The sequence below is a fragment of the Aspergillus vadensis genome (assembly GCF_003184925.1).
Source record: "Aspergillus vadensis CBS 113365 unplaced genomic scaffold BO88scaffold_4, whole genome shotgun sequence".
Classification (NCBI taxonomy): domain Eukaryota; kingdom Fungi; phylum Ascomycota; class Eurotiomycetes; order Eurotiales; family Aspergillaceae; genus Aspergillus; species Aspergillus vadensis.
In genome coordinates this window covers 401,083-419,477 of record NW_020292042.1, presented here as the reverse complement: position 1 = coordinate 419,477, position 18,395 = coordinate 401,083, and the positions used below count along the sequence as shown (strand labels likewise).

At 50.8% G+C, this 18,395-nt stretch overlaps 9 protein-coding genes across 9 annotated transcripts; 5 read left to right on the top strand and 4 right to left on the bottom strand.

Moving 5' to 3' along the window:
* Window positions 1-1,011: 1,011 nt before the first annotated feature.
* Window positions 1,012-3,544, top strand: BO88DRAFT_402355 (MFS transporter). Its single transcript, XM_025706081.1, has 8 exons — window positions 1,012-1,901; window positions 1,949-2,026; window positions 2,080-2,499; window positions 2,549-2,698; window positions 2,748-3,056; window positions 3,118-3,212; window positions 3,266-3,343; window positions 3,391-3,544. The coding sequence occupies exons 1-8, from the start codon at window positions 1,400-1,402 to the stop codon at window positions 3,403-3,405; spliced, it is 1,647 nt and encodes a 548-aa protein (XP_025565860.1). The 5' UTR covers window positions 1,012-1,399; the 3' UTR covers window positions 3,406-3,544.
* Window positions 3,545-3,731: 187 nt separating this feature from the next.
* On the bottom strand, window positions 3,732-4,943 carry BO88DRAFT_433036 (TauD/TfdA family dioxygenase; the record flags this gene model as incomplete). The annotated part of the gene is made up of 3 exons (XM_025709395.1): window positions 3,732-4,167; window positions 4,218-4,797; window positions 4,850-4,943. The coding sequence occupies 3 exons, from the start codon at window positions 4,941-4,943 to the stop codon at window positions 3,732-3,734; spliced, it is 1,110 nt and encodes a 369-aa protein (XP_025565859.1).
* Window positions 4,944-6,164: 1,221 nt separating this feature from the next.
* On the top strand, window positions 6,165-7,452 carry BO88DRAFT_476448 (glycoside hydrolase family 28 protein; the record flags this gene model as incomplete). The annotated part of the gene is made up of 4 exons (XM_025711933.1): window positions 6,165-6,425; window positions 6,474-6,896; window positions 6,944-7,073; window positions 7,130-7,452. The coding sequence occupies 4 exons, from the start codon at window positions 6,165-6,167 to the stop codon at window positions 7,450-7,452; spliced, it is 1,137 nt and encodes a 378-aa protein (XP_025565858.1).
* A 942-nt stretch (window positions 7,453-8,394) lies between these two features.
* BO88DRAFT_476447 (NAD(P)-binding protein) lies at window positions 8,395-9,129 on the top strand (the record flags this gene model as incomplete). The annotated part of the gene is made up of 1 exon (XM_025711932.1): window positions 8,395-9,129. The coding sequence occupies one exon, from the start codon at window positions 8,395-8,397 to the stop codon at window positions 9,127-9,129; it is 735 nt and encodes a 244-aa protein (XP_025565857.1).
* Window positions 9,130-9,259: 130 nt separating this feature from the next.
* BO88DRAFT_402354 (MFS multidrug transporter) lies at window positions 9,260-11,311 on the bottom strand. The gene is made up of 4 exons (XM_025706080.1): window positions 10,764-11,311; window positions 10,219-10,713; window positions 9,490-10,163; window positions 9,260-9,440 (listed from the first exon to the last, which is right to left on the bottom strand). The coding sequence occupies exons 1-4, from the start codon at window positions 10,959-10,961 to the stop codon at window positions 9,311-9,313; spliced, it is 1,497 nt and encodes a 498-aa protein (XP_025565856.1). The 5' UTR covers window positions 10,962-11,311; the 3' UTR covers window positions 9,260-9,310.
* An 838-nt stretch (window positions 11,312-12,149) lies between these two features.
* Window positions 12,150-12,491, bottom strand: BO88DRAFT_205566 (uncharacterized protein). Its single transcript, XM_025701888.1, has one exon. It carries the CDS (start codon window positions 12,437-12,439, stop codon window positions 12,224-12,226), a length of 216 nt encoding a protein of 71 aa, XP_025565855.1. The 5' UTR covers window positions 12,440-12,491; the 3' UTR covers window positions 12,150-12,223.
* Window positions 12,492-12,911: 420 nt separating this feature from the next.
* BO88DRAFT_476445 (uncharacterized protein) lies at window positions 12,912-14,363 on the top strand (the record flags this gene model as incomplete). Its single annotated transcript, XM_025711931.1, has 2 exons — window positions 12,912-13,800; window positions 13,859-14,363. Exons 1-2 carry the CDS (start codon window positions 12,954-12,956, stop codon window positions 14,359-14,361), a joined length of 1,350 nt encoding a protein of 449 aa, XP_025565854.1. The 5' UTR covers window positions 12,912-12,953.
* A 215-nt stretch (window positions 14,364-14,578) lies between these two features.
* On the bottom strand, window positions 14,579-16,740 carry BO88DRAFT_441717 (fungal specific transcription factor domain-containing protein; the record flags this gene model as incomplete). Its single annotated transcript, XM_025709904.1, has 5 exons — window positions 14,579-15,068; window positions 15,117-15,711; window positions 15,761-16,188; window positions 16,287-16,692; window positions 16,725-16,740. 5 exons carry the CDS (start codon window positions 16,738-16,740, stop codon window positions 14,615-14,617), a joined length of 1,899 nt encoding a protein of 632 aa, XP_025565853.1. The 3' UTR covers window positions 14,579-14,614.
* A 364-nt stretch (window positions 16,741-17,104) lies between these two features.
* BO88DRAFT_441716 (phytanoyl-CoA dioxygenase) lies at window positions 17,105-18,326 on the top strand (the record flags this gene model as incomplete). Its single annotated transcript, XM_025709903.1, has 4 exons — window positions 17,105-17,413; window positions 17,464-18,123; window positions 18,162-18,236; window positions 18,288-18,326. The coding sequence occupies exons 1-4, from the start codon at window positions 17,171-17,173 to the stop codon at window positions 18,324-18,326; spliced, it is 1,017 nt and encodes a 338-aa protein (XP_025565852.1). The 5' UTR covers window positions 17,105-17,170.
* Between the last annotated feature and the right edge of the window lie 69 nt (window positions 18,327-18,395).

Sequence of the window (18,395 nt, the reverse complement as noted above, 5' to 3'; positions counted from 1 at the left end):
AGTCATAGAGTACAAGTATTAAGGATAGCGGCTACTAGCTGTGCCTTTTCTGTAGTTTCAGCAATAGACATGTCGCACGTACATTTCGGAGTTGGAATGCAACTCCGACAGCGTTGCGCATACCAGGGCCAGACACAATACAGCCAAGAATGCCCCGTCTCTTTTTGTAAAGTAGACACCCGCGAAAAGCGCCCTCCAAGCAAGATGCTCTGGACTCCTCTCGGCGCAAACAGTCGGTGGGAGGAGCTGCAGGATGTAAGCTAATTGACTCATCCACCGCATCCCTTCGGAGGTGAAGGGATGCACCATTGTCCTTGGCATTTCTCACGGCCAGGATGCAATGCATAGCTCATTCATGCCCAAGGAAACGTAGACGGCTCTCGGTAGACCTGGCCAGTAAACCGTAGAGGCTGTGTAGGTATCATGTGTCGACACTTTACCCCGCAGTTGAATGGCAAGTGTGTACTGAGTAGCTATGCCCTATCCGAGGGGCTTAAGCGCTGAAGTGGTCGAACCGGTTATCCGAGACACTGCGGAGAACCTTCTGTGTAGTTGTTTCGAATCCTTATCAGCCACGAGACACGAAGTTCAGAATCGATCTATCAGTTGCAGGCTGCAGCTTTGAGAGCAGCGTGATTCGGAGTTGTAACGCATCTCCCCGAACGACACATGGCCCGAGGTGGGCCTATGATCTAATATAATCGCATCTCCATCTGAAAATCGGAGGAACATGTGGCCATGTGCAGGGATGTCTTGATAATGGTTAATAATATGAAGTCCAGGGTAGGGCTCAGTTGAGATATGTAGAAAAAGAACCATCTCGGCCGATTCCCCAAACTTCCCCAACTTTCTCATCGGCAAACGGCCGTGTGGATGAGTCAGGAAAGAAAATGTTGATGTGAATTGTCTCCAAATTGGAGAACCCGAAGTGGGGAATGCCGGGTTTTTCACGCCAAAATTTCAGGGCCCCCGTCGCAGTGCGTCAGCTTGCAGCCACTAAAGAACTAGTTTCTGAGTTCCCTGGCGTGGAAAACACCCCTAATTCAGAAAACTCCATGTCGATTCTTTGAAGCATAGTGCTCTGTCTCGCATGTAAACTCAGCTTTAGCCTCGGGAGCCATTGCCGAGGGAATACTTTCAAGTGCGGTTATAGGGCGTGGCGACCCGTCGATCGCAGCGGCTTTGACAACCTACTATCTAGTGGAATCAAAGTAGTCAATCCTTCGACGTTGATAATCAACTTTCTCCAAATTGGTCCCATCGGCACTAAACTCCCGCGCTGGCTGGAACGCTGGATCGTCATCGTTTAAAAAGGGCCCTGTCCCGGCGCCAGTAATGGCACACACACTTTTTGTATCGAGCAATAAAAGCCTCACAGCCAGAGCAGCCTGTCGCGGGAATGCATACTCACGAGGCCCCTTCTCCGAGTGAGTCGGGCTCCGCAGATACCGTCTACTCCCCCGAGTTGAATCGCCCTATCGACCCCGTCTTCAGTCAGGAAAAAGATGCCGCCGCGCAGGAGATCGAATACCTCTACCTCGAGCTGGAAACACCCTTACCGACACCATTAATCACTGCACCCCCGGGTCCCGGTCAATCGCCCCCTCCCGAACCCCCAAGTCTCGAGAAATATACCTCCCCGTTCCTCTGGCCGAAATGGCGCAAGTGGATGATGACCTGGATTGCGTGCGCAGTGACCGCACTGGCTGGTTATTCGGCAGGCGAAGTCAACCCAGCATCGACAGAGCTGACGGCCGAGTGGGGGATTAGTGCGGTGGTATACAATCTGAGCATCACGATTTTCTGTGTCGGTTTTGCGTTGGCCCCGATGGTTCTGGCGCCCTTCTCGGAAATCAATGGTCGGCGACCCATTTTTGTCGCAAGTGGTGTGCTTTTTACTGGTATGCGATTCGCGCCCGTGGATCACGATGGAGGCTGACAGGAATAGCGTGCATTATTGCCTGCGGAGGCACGCATGTTTTCGCAGGACTTATTATTGCGCGACTGTTTCAGGGTGTGGGTGCATGTATGTACAGACTGCGAAGATCATACCGTGGATGCGTAGCTAACTGGCGACAGCGACCTTTTCGACCATGGTTGGTGGTGTCATTAGCGACATATTCCATGCCGAGGAACGCAATACCCCTATGGCTTTGTTCTCCGGTGCCGCGCTTTTTGGAACTGGATTGGCGCCTTTATGCTCCAGTGCGATCGTAGCGCATACTTCCTGGCGCTGGATTTACTGGTCGCATGCCATCGTATCAGCTTTCTTCGTGGTGGTCATCTATTTCTTTTTCAAAGAGACGCGCGGAAGTGTTCTACTGAGCCGTAAAGCAAAGGCTGTGAACAACTACTATGAGCAGCTCGAGGCTGCTGGGCACTTTGGAGTCATCATGGGCGAGAAGAACGAGGCCAAACGGATCAGATGGAAAGTGAAGAGTGACGAGCAGCGCGAGTCTCTCGTGCAGATGATCAGCATTTCCTGCTATCGTCCATTCCGTAAGTATCGCGTCCCACAGATTAAGGGTCAGGACTGATGTAGTTTCAGACATGCTCTTCACAGAACCTGTGGTCTTCTTTTTCTCCCTCTGGGTGTCTTTCAGCTGGGCTGTTCTGTACCTGCAGTTCGGTTCGATTCCCTTAGTTTTCAAAACCAATCACCATTTCACTACCGAGCAGACTGGAGCTGTCTTTGCCTGTATGATTGCCCTTCCTATCTTTGACCTACCAGTTGCTAACATCACCAGCAATGTGTGTTGGTGCCATTATTACCACGATCGTCAGCATCCTGCAAGACAAGATCGCCAACAAGTACGGATTTCTGCCCAAGAAACCCGAGGCTCGACTGTACTTTGTCTGTGTTGAAGCCATTCTGATGCCCATCGGACTGTTTTGGTTTGGCTGGACTTCATACTCATCTGTTCCATGGATTGTTCCAACGCTGGCAATTGCCTGCGCGACCATGGGAATCTTCGCGGTCTATCTGGCTGTGTTCAACTACCTGGCGGATACCTACCATCGGTATGCCAGTTCTGCGATTGCAGCCCAGTCGTGCTGTAAGTCTCACTCCCAGATCCAGTCTCTTAAGGTCGATAGGCAACATGCTGATCGAAACAGGCCGTAACTTACTTGGTGGTGTTTTCCCTCTCGTCACCAATGCCATGTTCACCAACCTCGGATATCCTGGAGCATCGAGTCTCCTTGGTGGAATTGTAAGTTGTGTCTGAAATGCCATAATGTCCGTGTGTGATTCTAATTAGTATAGGGCCTTCTTCTGACCCTGGTACCATGGGTCCTTGTCTTCTACGGCGGTCGGATCCGCGCGAAGAGCAAGCTCGCAAGTGTAAGTTCACATCCGTGGCAGGCTATAAACCAAGCTAACAATAATAGGAACTTGCGCGCTAGAGAAAAAAAAGGACGGATGTATGAGCGATGATAGATGATAGACGATAGACGATGGATGTGCATAAAAGTAGAAGTGAACATACCTAATAGTAATTAGACAGGCAGTTATATACCCAATGCATATATACCTTCATGTGAGGTTATGTTTTTTTCGATGGATCGGTAACCGGAATACATAGGATGAGCTACTTGGTGGCAAGCGCGTTGCGGGACATTCGCCGTCGTATATCTGCTCAAAGAGAGCAACACCATACCTCCACCAGAAGCATACGTATGAATTTCGAGAGTCGTGAGATTAATATCATTAATTTATCTAAGTCTATTGATCATGCCTCATACGCCAGTGGCGCCTCTCCCGCCGCAAGGTTGCACTGCCGGAACAACCGCACCTCATCCTTGCCAAACGCTCCAACCACCGAGTGGATGACTCCCCGGTTGTTGAACAGCACCAGATCGCCCTCCTCCCAGTCATGCGGATACACATGAGGCGGGCTAATCGCCGGACGCTGCAGCTTGTACACAATCTCGCGCACGCGAGCCAGATCATCAATCACGGTGCCATCCTTGCGGTGGATTTTGCGCACCGCAGACGGGTGGATTTGGAGGGCAGGCTTGCCCGTCAAGGGGTTCTTCCATACCATGGGTAAAATTTGGATTTTGGATTCATCGATAGGAGGTAGGTCAGACAAAGGGAGTTCCTTGTCCTCGGAGTAGAGGCCGAGACCAGTGGGAAGAGCACGAGCGGAGCTCATCCAGATGTAACTGTTCATGTCAGCGGACTTCACAACCATGACAGGACCAGCTAAACATACGGGTGGGGCGCATATTCCACGCGACTCGTAAGCGCAAACTGCTTGTCCTCGTCCGAGAGCATCTCAAACATTCTTTCGCCGCTGACAAATGCCGTCGTTCCCAAAGGCACATCCAGCGTTTCGTTTGATCCGTCGTCATACCGCAATGTCTGTCTCCGGCCCTTAGGGACGCGCACAGCAAGTAACGTCGTAACATTCGGAGGGTAGAAATCATAAAGGGCTGCATCGATGTGCCAGCGGTAGAAGCGGGTGAAATCATAGTCTTCCTCGTCGGGAATAGCGTCGCGGTGGAATGTGCGGTGGTGGGGGTGTTTCAGTTGGATATTGGTGAGGCCCTCGTAGGCTTCCACGAAGCCATGGCCGATCACCTGGACCTGGGGCTGATGAGGAACGGTCTTGAGGTCGGGATGCAGAATGCTCCGTTTCGCATCGAGGGTCTTTCCGTGGCCATACTGCGAGGCGGCCGGGTCGAATCGACGGGTAAGCTCGTACTGTGCTTTCGGGGAGAGGTGGTTTTGATTTTTCACGACAACCACGAGGTTCTCATAAAGCGCTCTGCGAATGACACTGAAGTCGTCATCTAACAAGTGTCAACGACGTTTCCAAATAGCATTGCTATCAACTCATCCTACCGGTCAAGTTCTCGAGGTCGATATTCTCGACAATGGCTCCGAAGTCAATATCGGAGCCCGGAGGAGGAGGTAGTGAGTGAACTGTAGGAGCCATTGTGCAAATCTCTCAGAAGGGATCCGGATTCTAGCACAACTGCGAGGGATGAACAATGGTTAAATAGCTGTCGCATTCTCCACGCCTCCATCGGCATCGGGCAGTCCCGGTCGCGGAAGAGGCCGATCGCTCTATCTTATCGCTGTCTTATCGTGCCTTATCAATCAGTACTCTTTGAACCACCAGCAAGGGGAATTCAGTCATTGATTGATTAACTGACTGATCGACGGAATGGGAATGGCTTGTTTTAGTCACGTCTCCATATGATGTCAGGCAGCAGACCAGGGCAGTCATGTGCTGTTAACGGGGCAACATTCGACAGTGATGGCCAACTAGGTCCGAAATTGCTATGCCCGTCTGCTAAGGCTTCTGGTAATTAGGACGGAGTCAGATAATGTCTGTGAAACCCCTTTTTCTTTGACCAAATAAGCATACGATTCTTCATAATTCCAGTCTCTCAGATTATATGGGATGCCTGGCTACCCCTGTAGTGTCTGCTCATTACCACAAGTGTTGTCCAAGATTGGCATGCGAAACACCATCTGCCTCTGGTCTAGATGTGCACCCCCATGGTCGCCTCCATGACAGGGAGATGTCGGCCATGTCGCACATAAGCTCTGTCAGTCAATAATGCAGTTTTGTACGGTCACAATTATAATTCACAGCTAATTATGGCCTGTCTTGTATGAGACTGTGTGATGACACCCTTGGAGGCTCGCAAACTGATACTCTTCCTGCAAAAGGCCTACCACAGTCGTCGCCCATTCTTCAGTATAATCCCGGCATCTGACTGCCGACCCCATCGGACAATACAGTCCTCACAGGTATCACACTACGCAACGGCTGCCTCACGTACAGTGACCGATCAGAATTTCCCACCACTCATCGCTGCACGCCCCGGGTAACCGGATGAGGTTCACTACAGGAATTGCGCGTCAGGCACGGGAAATATAGTGTGGCGCTCCGTGGGGAGAAGAAGCGTGCAGAAGTGCTGCAGGAACTATCACATTGTCCCGCGCGCTACGGCAGTTCTTCCGTCGGAGGTGCGAAGTGCCGTCCACAGGAACCAGGGAGATATTCCACCACAGAGATAGCAGAGATGCCCTGATGACAGATGCAAGGAGTATAAAATGCGCACCTAGTGCCAGCCAAGAAACTCCAAGAAGAACCAAGATATTCACTAAAAGCTTGTCTTAAACTTTGATCTGTAGCGTCTTCAACATGGTGACTTCTAGTTCGGTGATCATCCTAACGCTCTGGGCGGCACTGGTCAGTGCGAGCCCCGTTGCCGATCCCTTGGTGACTCCCGCCCCTAAGCTCAAGGATCTGGAGAAGCGCGCAACCTCGTGCACATTCTCCGGGTCCGAGGGGGCCTCGTCTGCCAGCAAGTCCAAGACCTCATGCTCCACCATTGTGCTCTCCGATGTGGCAGTGCCCTCAGGTACCACTTTGGATTTGACTGATCTGAATGATGGGACTCACGTAAGCTACTATGCCTCGATGCGCGATTCTCTCAGTTAACGTGGACAGGTCATCTTCGAAGGCGAAACCACGTTTGGTTACGAGGAATGGAGCGGACCACTTGTCTCCGTCTCCGGAACTGACATCACTGTCACCGGAGCCGACGGTGCCTATCTCAACGGTGACGGCAGTCGTTGGTGGGACGGCGAGGGCAGCAATGGTGGCAAGACGAAGCCCAAGTTCTTCTACGCCCACGATCTGACCTCGTCCACGATCAGCGGGATCTACATCCAGAACTCGCCGGTGCAGGTGTTCAGCATCGACGGATCGACGTATCTCACGATGGAAGACATCACCATTGACAACTCTGACGGGGATGATGGCGAGGCGGCCAACACTGATGGGTTCGATATTGGGGACAGCACGTACATTACCATCACGGGCGCAAATGTATACAACCAAGATGACTGTGTGGCTGTGAACTCGGGCGAGGTGAGCATACCCCCCTTCAGACTATGGATGTGCTGCTGATGGAACAGAACATTTACTTCTCGGGCGGCGTCTGCTCCGGTGGCCACGGGCTGTCGATCGGTTCCGTTGGTGGCCGCAGTGACAACACCGTGAAGAACGTGACCTTCTACGACTCGGAGATCAAGAGCTCGCAGAACGGTAGGTTTTGTATTAAGGTTGTTGTTCGGTGCGATCACATGCTAAGCAGAGTATAGGAGTGCGCATCAAGACCATCTACGGCGACACTGGGTCGGTCAGCGAGGTCACTTACAAGGAGATCACCCTGTCCGATATCACCGACTACGGCATTGTGGTGGAGCAGAACTATGACGATACGAGCGAATCCCCGACTGATGGCGTTACCATTGAAGATTTTGTCCTGGACAATGTGCAGGGGAGTGTAGAGAGCTCGGGTACGAATATCTACATTGTTTGCGGATCAGACAGCTGCACGGACTGGACTTGGACGGATGTGGATGTCAGTGGAGGAAAGACCAGCTCTGATTGTGAGAATGTGCCGGATGATATTAGCTGTTAGAAGTCGGTAGCAGTAGAGCAGCAAAGCTGAACTGCTTGGGAGTATTAGCAGACTGAGATGTCACATAGGATGTTGGACTTGATCTGCAAACATAAACCCACGTTCGGGTCAATGGATTTTAGTCGATCATTGATAGATGCCGCTGTGACCGACACAGTTAGATCTTCCCATCTGCAATCCCTTCCTACCTCTGACCACAGATTACTCACGCAGTCCCTCGTAGGCAGGGAACCATTCTCCCTATTTCCCTTTCGAGATAAGCTTCATAATTGATTGGTGGGATTATAAGCCTCGGAAGTTCCAGGAAGCGCCGCGCCAGTCTCAACGGCAGCTCCTTAACAATGCAACACAAGATACATGATATGACGGCTTCAGTCTCATATGAGTACTTCCGCTCAAAGCAGGCCCCTCCTACTCCCCGAGACACGCTGAAGTGCATAGTACTGATACCCGTCATACTCTCGCGTTGCATGATCCCAACAACCCAATTAGGCTTTACATTTCCAGGTCTACAAACCCTGTCTCGGCAGACCCTAACCAGGTAAACATTTCCAATTCCCTGTCATAGGATAGTGCCCCCAACAGCCGTCCCAAAAGTCAGCCACCACATGGAGCCATATCCCCGATCCGAACTCTCATCTCCAATCTATATCCCGATCAGGCATCACCTTAGAGGATCACTTACCATGATGTCATGTGGGATATTCCTCATCAAGGAACAATTCATCCCCTCCGCGTTGCGTCTGCATAATACTGAGAATGAACCCCGACGGTGTTCATATCCCATATCTTCCCGGGGATTAGATCCTGCTTTCGCCCGAGTTAGAAACCGGTCGTGGCTAGGGGTATGGCTTCATATATAGACAACTATACTAGCTAACCACCTCTCCCAAATATACCTCTCCTCATTACACTCGCATATACATTAAAACCTGCCACATAATGTCCCTCACGAACCTAGACACAACCAACCCAGCCACACCACCCACCGACCCCAACACCACAACTCTAACCCTACCCACCGACCACATCGACGACCTGCCAACCATCCCCTACACCCCACCCACAATCTACACGCGCCCCCTAGCCATCCTGGGCGCTGGTAACCTAGGTCGCCGGATCGCCTGCATCTTTTCCGCAGCGGGCCACACCGTCCACCTCCACGACCCGAGCCAAGGAGCCCTACACTCGGCCCAACACTACATAACCGAGAATCTCCCACACTACACGACCTTTCCCTTGATCTCCCGCCCCGTCGGACAAATCCACCCCTTCTCCTCCCCCGACATAACCGCCGCAGTCAGCGACGCCTGGCTCGTGATCGAATGCGTGCCTGAACACCTCCCGCTCAAGATTGACATAATGGGCGAACTAGACGCCAAAACACCCCGAGACTGCATCCTGGTGTCGAACTCATCGGCGTTTCGGACGAGTTTCATGGTGGAGAAGGTGTGTTGGGAGAGACGGAAGTTGATGTGTAATATGTGTTTTGGGGCGTCGCCGTGGATCCGGGCTGTCGAGTTGGGAGTAAACGAGGGGGTTACGGAGGGGGAAGTGGTTAAGGTGTTGACGTGGGTGTTAGATGATTGTGGGATGATGCCGGTGCAGACTAGTAGGGTTGGGAGGGATGGGGAGGGGGGGTTGGTGAGGAGTCAGTGTTTGAATACGGTTAATTGAATTTGATTTGGGGATTGGAGGAGAGGAATGGGTGGTAATGTGGTGATAGATGTGATGGAATTTTACTATAAGAGTGGTGTGATTAGCATAGAGGGAAAGAGTCTACGCTGAGGGCCGTTGATTCATTGAATCTCACTTCATTATCATACTAATGTATATAATGTCATCTATGGTATATGGGCTAAGCAGTCCTCCACTTGCTGCCCCGCCACTGCAAGATCACTGTAGGGATAAAGCTCACGCCCATCAGCAACGCTGTCACCACACCGGAACTCTTTGCAATTCCCACGGTATCGAACATGTCAGGGAACCTAATCACCATTAGCAGAAATTCAGCTGGAATATACGGGAAAGACGTACCAGAATGGTCCAATGAATCCCCATGTAGACCGGATAAAGTTGATGAATACACCCACGCTCCCTGAATCCGCCGGATACGAATCCACTGCATAGGTAATCAACACCGTAGTGACAACCTGGTTCCCGAACGCACCAATCCCTGTGCCGATAATCGGGCTGACACTCCATTTCCCGGTCTGTGCGTTCTCCGTGCAGACCAGGAACACCACCACCCCGGCAATAGTAAGCAAGTAACCAATATAGCTGAGCCAGAGACGGTACTCGGGATCGGGCTTGTGACCGGTCCGCTTTGCGCGGAGATTCATCCAAGTGTCCGACAGAACACCACCGAGCTGTTCACCCAGCAGCGAACCGATAATGAGACCCAGAAATTGCAACCCAAGTTGTTCAGCGTTGAGCTCGAACTTCGACTGTAGCAGTTGGGGCACCTCGACGGAATTCATGACGGACGCGAAGAGGAAGACCATAGCGTAAGCGGCAGAGGCGATGAGGACGGGAATGTTTGTGATGAGGGTGAGGGGATGGTAGAACTCGGCGAGTTGGAAGGGAGTAGGGTCAATGCGTCGAATGGAGAGGTATTGGTGCTTGAAGGCCGAGGAGGCGTGCATGTCGGTTCCGATGTATCGTGTTTCAGGACCAAAGAATATGTAGAGGATGAATTGGACGGCGTTGGTCTAGAAAACCCTTTGTTAATTTTAGTCCCCCTATAGGTTGCGGCATGATGCTTACAATAGCAAGAGTCCAGTATATCCACTGATATCCTACGCGTTGAGCCACGAATCCGAAAATCAAAGGGCCCACAGGCACTCCTAGAGTGACCATCACCGCCCAGATACCCATATATTGTGCTCTTTCGCGCTTAAAGAACGTCTCCGTGACAACAGCACTGCCAATCGCCATAGCCGGGGAGATGAAAAAGGCCACCAAGGCGCGACATGCCGCCATGGACGCATAATCCGGGCTCTTAGCACAGCCAATGTTGCAGACGCAGCTGAGGATCAACGAGAGGAGGAAGATAGGACGGCGTCCGTAGCGCTGGGAGAGTGGTTTCCAGAAAAGAGGAGCACCACCGAGAATGGCGATTTGGAGAGAGGTCAGATAGCTTGTTCGCTGCAGAGAGACACCCACATCTTCGGCAATTTCTTCGTAGGCTGGGATGACGGCTGCGGCGGTAAAGGTGCCCATACAGGCGTGGAAGGCGACTAGAAGGAGATTGATGATTTTCTGACTCGTTAGTTACCGTTATCTCTGTCGACGCAGAAGGGATTCCTCACCTTCAGGAGGGGCCAATTGTACGGATCCGCGGGGTCCATACTAGGGACCGGATCCAGATCTAACGTGCCATGTCGCTGTAGCAGATATGCCTTGTGCGGCTCCGAAAGGGTACTCCCAGGCAATTCCGTGCTCAGATCGCCCAATTCAGTCTTTTCGATGTAGTCCGACCGAGACTTGGTGGAATCTTCGAGCGACATGCTGGACATTGGATGGCTAGATTGGGTGCTGCAGGGTGGCACGATGCGTTCGAGAGACAGTCTTCACGATCGTACGATAGCCACGAGGAGCAGCAGGCAACTGGGGATTTAACCCACCCCACTAAGGGGGCCCAAGTCGATCGGGGATGACTTGTCCGGAAGCGCGAGTCGATTCATGGCCGCGTGTTTGCTGGCTGGCGAGTTTGATGAGGATTAATGATAAGGGACCAGCCTAAGGCAGACTAGTCCGGGGAGAAAGTTGGGGTAGCGCGGGGTCCCCGGAGTGTCAACCAATGTGAGGGCTCCATCTGGTGGATCGGCGGTAGTTGACTGCCATCCATCACTGCCGGTCTCTTGCGTCTGGCCCGTCTGTCAGGGTCGTTCCTGTCCATTATATAAGAGCCCTGTTGCTGCTATTGCTGCTAATCCTGCATCCCGAACCGAGGCTCCCAGCTGACAATTGCCGATGCTCGTTCCGTGATTCGCTTGAGTTGGGAGCTATCCTCTCTGCCAACGCCATGGCATCCAGCTAGACCAACGAGCTTCTTGATTTTGTATGAGAAGGATTGCCATGTGAATATTGATCGCCCCGCAGCATGGCTAGGCAGAAGAGTGACTAAGATACTACAAATCATCCCCTCACACAGAGTGCATCTCGCACTCACTCCGATGGCAACAATTCCCATCATCACAACACACCCCACTATCTCCACTACACTTGTTGCGTGTGACGCGGAGTAGCTACATTATACTCGGAGTAAAATAAACTGGATCTGTCTCCCTGTTTCACCGTCTGCTCGCCATGACATTGGATACGAATGCTAGGGGTTGTCTACATGGCATACTCGACAATTCCTCTCAGGATGGGGCTAACAGGTTAGGCTTTTGCTGTTCTAGAACCCTAGTATTTGCCACGTGTTTGTCTAGCCATAACCAAACTCATGTCCAGGGATAGCATTATCAGTCCAGGTCTAATGTGCAGCGAACGTGGCAACACTTGTCCGTGGTAACACGGAATTTGGCTTGTCGATAAGGCATGTGCCTTCCACCTGTGGGTGTACATTCGGGGCGATGCATAACCAATGTTAAATTTGTATTAGTCTGATTTATTATAAAGAACGATAATGGAATAAAGCGGCAAAGCTTAGCGAAAATCCTCAAGCTTTTAGTGTTCCTGCTCCAGGTATATCAGTTCGGTTTACACCATCACGCCCACAGCGAAGTGGTGTAAATCAACTCATTGACTGTAAACCTTCTTCAATTTAGGTCCTGAAGTAACTTGTCAATTGAAGACATTCAGAGATATTCCCGGCATTGAACCAGACAGATGACATTGACATCAGACTACATGAGGACAACTTACTGAGCGAGGATAGTACGACAGGAAGAGTATAAGCTGTCAGAGCTAAATCATGACTCAATGTCGACGAATCGATTTGCCTGAGCCATCGGTAATCTCCTTCGAAACGTCGTGGCATTTACGACAGGCGTCGAAACGCGTACGGTGGGCGGGAATGATGCCTGTCAACTACGCTTATCCTTTGATCATGATATCGGTGAACGAGGAAATAACGGTTTCAGGCCATAAAGAACTCAAGTGATACCCAGCGAGGTCTGGGACAAACCTTCTATATTGGTCGGCGAGACCGGTACCTGCCACTTTTGGGAGAATATTGAGTATAGAGCTCACAAAGCATCACGGACATGATCCAACAGAAAACAATACTAGAAGAGGCATATCCCTATAGCTTTACCACCTTCCCTCTTAAACTTACGCTCGTTTTTTTTCTTTGACACATTCTTTCAAATACAATATTCGACCCTGTCCAAGCAATTGCAGACTAAATATAATGATAATTCCTATGCCAACCGTCTCATTGTCCTTAAATAGTCCCGAGTAAGTCTCTCCATCCTGCTCATCACACTCATCGGATTCATTTTCAACATAATCGGCCTACTTCACTAATACACAGTCGGCAAAAATTGTTCAATATGGCCGGATCTACCTTCCCACCATCACCCCCTTCATCTAATACAGGAGCATCCAGGCTCGATGCTCGCGCCAGAGAATTGGTGGAAAAGACCTTTGGTATCACCGTTGACGGAGTGGAGCGCGCTCCCATTCTTGACTACAACGCAAATACCATCTCATATGAAGTCTATTTCCTCCATACTATGTGGAACATACGCGATACTCCTAAACAGCCTGGAGTGGCACGCATGCCATCAGGAACGAAACAAGTAATTATACAGTTCAAAATACCTGAACAAAACATGGACAAGACGCGCTGGGCGGAGAACAAGGTCGCTGCTATGTATACGGCGCGAACAATTCTTTACAACACCGTCTTTCTCCGCACTGTGCCTGAGGTATATGCATGGAGCGATGGAAGCGATGATGAACATAACAAGGCATGGATTATCCATAGCTCCCATCCACCCGGGGATGCCCCACTCAGTCAGTCGTTTTATCAAATGTCTTCGGAACACCAAGGCGAGATATTGGGACAGATTGCAACACTACACAAGCTCTTTCAAGACTATGACCACATGGCTATAAGTCAGGGATACGGGGGTTTCGCATTTTCAGAGGAAGGATATGTTCGCTCTGGAGAGGCTCTTATGAACGGCGTCGGAGGTCCGTTTCGTAACTTAGGGAGTTATCTCACAGAGCTCTTGCGGCGAGATTTGAGAAGGGCGGAAAGGCAACCAGATATCGACGGCTGGAGAAGGAGCCCCGAGCTAAGAAGGAAGCTTGAGGCATTCGTTGAACAGTCTGTTACAGATGTAGTGGCTGAGATACCTGAGTATCGCCCAACATTCACCCTGAACAGGATCGGTAAGCATGCCCCTGAGGCATCATCAATCCGTGAGCCCTTAGCTAACACGAAGTCTAGAACTTGGGAATTTTCTAGTCTCCGAAAGACCAGATCAAACCCCCATCATATCCTACATCCTCAACTGGAACTATGCTTCCCTCGGCCATCCCCTGGAGGAGTTCATCTACTCTTACAACAGCCTACATGGCGCGCTATTATTTCCCATGGATAAGGACAGCCGTGTTATGTCCCAATGCATCCTAGAGGGATTTCCAGATGGCGACGTGGACGTCGATCTGAGAGATCTAGATAACTATGCATACTATAATGACGGTATGGGTGCACAATGTCACTATAACATTGCGAAGAATTTATACGAGGCCTTGCACATGGCAGAGGTAGACAGGCCTCAAGATATGGAGGGAGCAGAGACATTGGTTGCATTTTTTGGCTTTTGTGCAGCTGTTGGAGGACGAGGATTGTACCGTGATGATCCAGCAGCTGATGCCAACCCGGATGAGGTGTATAAGGGCAAAGCGAAACTGGTCAAGCAGTACTTGAAGCTCTTTGGTTACTGGTAAATATATATCTTGGATGGCGTCAGCAATGTGGTAGTAGTATAAGACACATGAATCGTGGCATTTGGAATCGTTAGTCTGGCACTTACACTTAGTTAATAGGATAATGGACTATCCTTCAGGAAAATTTTAACCATGATTCATTTTCCTCATTCATGTTGCGCTGCGCTGTTCACGATCTGAAATCCATACAGGCAGTCCATCAAAAGACACACAACACCTAGAACTAGTACATCGCACACCCAGAAAGCTCGCCTCAGGCAACATAATCACCTTCCAAATCCCGAAACCCACGAAAGAACGGCAAACTGGAAAATAGCGTCTCATCATAAAAATCAGAATCCCAAGAGCGGCCTAGATCCAGCGGCAAAGAACCCGAAAACACATCCATCAAATCAGTATCCACATTGACTGGCTGGAGTGAATCGTCAGAATCCGCAGGCGCACCAGCGGCATACTGCTGCAGAGTAGTATATTCGTCCTCTTGGATGTCCCTACCCTGGTGCAACTCGGGAGTAACTTTCCCATGACACCAAAGATGGCCTAGTAATTTTGCGTAGCGATGGGCGATATGCGTTTGGCTTGTAGCAGCGGCTTTTAGCATGGAGATGAATTGTCGGGTGAGGTTGAAGTATGTTTGGGATTCGTCGGGAGGGATGGCTCCGACGGAGTAGGCTTTGAACAGGAAGACGGAGGCGTAGATTTCGTAGCTGGATTGTTAGTGGATGCCAATTGGAGGAGTGAGGGGGAAGGCTCACAGGTAATAGCGAACAGGAAGAAACTTCACAATGGCGGATGGGGTCATCTCTTCCACGAATGCTTGGAGTAAATCTCTGGCCGCGCTGATGGCTGCGTAGATGTGGCGAGCATCGGGACTGGCCATAACGCTGTCGGGGAATAATGGTGTGTTGTCTTCATGGCTCGTGTTGGTGATGGTTTTAGAGGAGCGATATAGAACTGCCTGGAATGCGAATGCGTTGACGTAGAGTTGTAGGTACCGAAATTGGAGGTTGAGGAGACAGTGCAGAGACGGGGGAATGTCGACGTTCGACCAGGTTTCCTTCCACATCTCCATTGCTTTGGAGGAATCATCGAGGTATTTGGAGTAGTCGCCAACGACCATTATCTGCAATGTGCGAGACTTCAATGCGTAGAGAATGTCGTGGGTGTTCCCGAAGATAGTTGTTAGTTCTACTTGGGCCTGGACGAAGGAGGCGTAATCCGTACCGCCAGTGACGTCCGGTTGGAGGGATGGGTAATCTTGGGTGCGGAATCGGGTTGATAGACTAGGTCCGCGGGACCAAAATGCTTGGCCCATTTGGATTGATATTTGCCGGTCGGCGAGATAAGTAACTAGCAGAGTTAGTTGTTTGTTATGATACTATGATGTGGGGTCGCATACATATCCACGCCAGTCGTCTCCGGCAGCGCATACTACGTGGCTCGGATTCCACCTCGAAAGGAAAGGATTGTGTGTCTAGATGTAATAGATATGCCTGTCTGACTGCAAGGCCTATCAGGTTCCATGCTACGCAGTCCTCGTCATATGCATTGCTCTGCTCAGAGTTGTTGCTGTAAGGCTGATCCTGGGAAAGCATCAGATGTGGCATCCACTCGGCCAGGAGCAGCAAGCCTTCAACAGTGCCAACATGTCGCACGCTCCGAGCACCAAGGGTCACACGAAGTATTAGCTTGTCGATATACCCCCTGATCCGGTCATGAAGGTGCTTTTGATCCGGCCTGTTCTGAGTAGCTATTGTAAGGACGGAGGTAAGGAGAAAAATCTCGGTAGCCCATTGGTGGTCAGGGTCTTCTGCGTGTAATAGACTGCTGGACACGATTGGAAAATAAGGATGGTAGTTTATGGTATAGCTATTTGTACCGTATGTGTTAGTGCAGGCACTATCAGCCATGGAAGCGGGACATACTACTGTACCAGGGGTTCAATGTCGTGTACGTCGATGACTCCCTCCTTGATGATCTCTGTGGCCATTATGGATGCCTTAGCCTTGTTGTAAGGCTTAGGAGGCACAGGCTTCACCACCTCATGCTCTGTGTCATCAGATCTTGGAGGGGTCCTCTCGGGCGAAGGTATGCTGACATCTTCCCCCGCGGTGGCGGCTGTCTGAGCAAGGATTTGAAGAGCTTCTAAGGGATTCCGGACGCCCCCACGGAAAAAGGCATCATTGTCCACGCCCACCGTCTCCGCCTGCAAGCCATTCGATTGTAATTCTGTGGTTTCACTATGCTCACTGGACCTCGGGGTCTGCGTCTCGGTATTTCCCCGACGACGACCCCGATATCGAGAGTAGTCACCTCCTCTTCGGGAGGTAGCTGGTAGGCATTGGTGTCCTTCCAGATTGCACTTTGTGCATGGCGCATGGGTTCCTCCGCCCGTATATTTCCTGGGATAGTGGATGTGAGAAGCAATAAAAGGTATGTGATATGGGCAGTACCTACAAATCACATTTAGTTTTCCGTTGTCGACAACGAAGACATGCCCGGTAGAGCCTTGCGCCGGTACTTCGTGTCATGACCGTTGGACGGATTAATTGAATTCTGGTCAAAGAGAGAATTGGGGATGAGAGAGTCGTCGGCTGTAGAAGTGCGGGACAAATGCGGGGTTCCCCAGTGTCGGCAATAGACGGCTGTAGGTTTGTTTGTCGATGGTTGGCCCTATATCAAGGAGAACTCATCCACGCCCATCAATCTGAATTTTCTCTGAATCCAGTCTCTTGAGTCGATTGATACATTCTCTCAGATTGACTCGAAGTGCATCCATTATCAATTGCTCTTTGACCCCTGCCACAAAATGTCAACAACGACTCTATGTGAATCCGAGGTCTTTACCTCCGCTCGTCTCGTAGCCAGCGCTTGCAAACTGCCTCCTGATGACAGATACGGAGAATACTATCCTACAGATCCCAAGAATCTCAAACTCGAATCTAACTTCGGGCCCATGCTCCCGGAGAAGATCCGATACCTCCAACCCACATCGAAAGACACTCCGATTGAGGTCATGCGGGAGAGACTTATTCGCGATGGGTATTTATTCGTAAGTCGCTCCTTTCAATCAACATACGTCCCATACTAACACAAGTTCAGGTTAAGAATCTACTTCCGCGAGACCAGGTTCTCGAATGCCGCCGCGACTATTTCTCTTACATGTCGCCATCTGGCCTTCTCAGAGAAGGAACAGACCCCGTCGATGGAATATTCAGTGACAAAGATAGTCGCAAGTTCTTGCCCCCGGGAAACCTGCGACGACTCTTTGGCCTCAAGGACGACTATGAGTCGGATAAGTATGTGGAGCTGATGATCAAGGCGCACGAGGAGCGATTTTACCTTCAATTGTGCGAGAGTACTGAGCTACGTGACTTCATCCGAAAACTCACGGAATGGAAAGACATCACGATGCTTCAGCGGACAATGCTTCGTGCCTTTGTGCCCGACAGCGAGTTGACCCCTGTCCATTTCGATCAGATGTATCTTCGCGCGGGTCCGCCCACCAGCCTTACAGCTTGGGTCCCAATTGGAGATGTTTCGCTTGAGGGCAGTGGGCTGATGTACCTTGAGAAATCTGTTGATATCGGTCGACAGACCGAGGAAGAATTCGCACGGAATGCAGCAAATCTGACTGATGAGGAGCGTGTCTCGGCGTTTAATAAGAACATGAACGATGGGGGATTTCTCAGTCGTGATACGGTCGCATATGGCGAAAATGCCAAGCGTAAGTGGTCGATTACGGAATATGAAGCTGGGGATGTGATCTTGACCCCTTCCTGGTGCATGCTAGCTGCAAGAACAAGGACCCTGGAAGGAGGATTCGGCTGGCTACTGATCTCAGATTCGTGAATTCAAATGAGCCGTATGACAAGGTATGTTCTGGAGGCATAAATCCCACGGAACAATGACTGACGTGACTGTAGCGCTGGATGAAGGTCTGGCGTCCGCTCGACGGGCTGTGAGGGTTATCGGAAGCATTACGTTTGGTGGTGGAGCTGAGAGTCTTCCTGTACTTGTTGTTCCATGATTAT

Bases quoted from the DNA above. Each gene is read 5' to 3' on its own strand.
- BO88DRAFT_402355 (XM_025706081.1), top strand. From the start codon at position 1,400: ATGCATACTCACGAGGCCCCTTCTCCGAGTGAGTCGGGCTCCGCAGAT. The intron at 1,902-1,948 runs GTATGCGATTCG...TGACAGGAATAG, and splicing joins AAGTGGTGTGCTTTTTACTG to CGTGCATTATTGCCTGCGGA. The intron at 2,699-2,747 runs GTATGATTGCCC...TAACATCACCAG, and splicing joins GACTGGAGCTGTCTTTGCCT to CAATGTGTGTTGGTGCCATT.
- BO88DRAFT_402354 (XM_025706080.1), bottom strand. From the start codon at position 10,961: ATGTCGCTCGAAGATTCCACCAAGTCTCGGTCGGACTACATCGAAAAG. The intron at 10,714-10,763 runs GTGAGGAATCCC...CTAACGAGTCAG, and splicing joins ACAATTGGCCCCTCCTGAAG to AAAATCATCAATCTCCTTCT. The intron at 9,441-9,489 runs GTACGTCTTTCC...AATGGTGATTAG, and splicing joins GGATTCATTGGACCATTCTG to GTTCCCTGACATGTTCGATA.
- BO88DRAFT_205566 (XM_025701888.1), bottom strand. From the start codon at position 12,439: ATGCCACGACGTTTCGAAGGAGATTACCGATGGCTCAGGCAAATCGAT.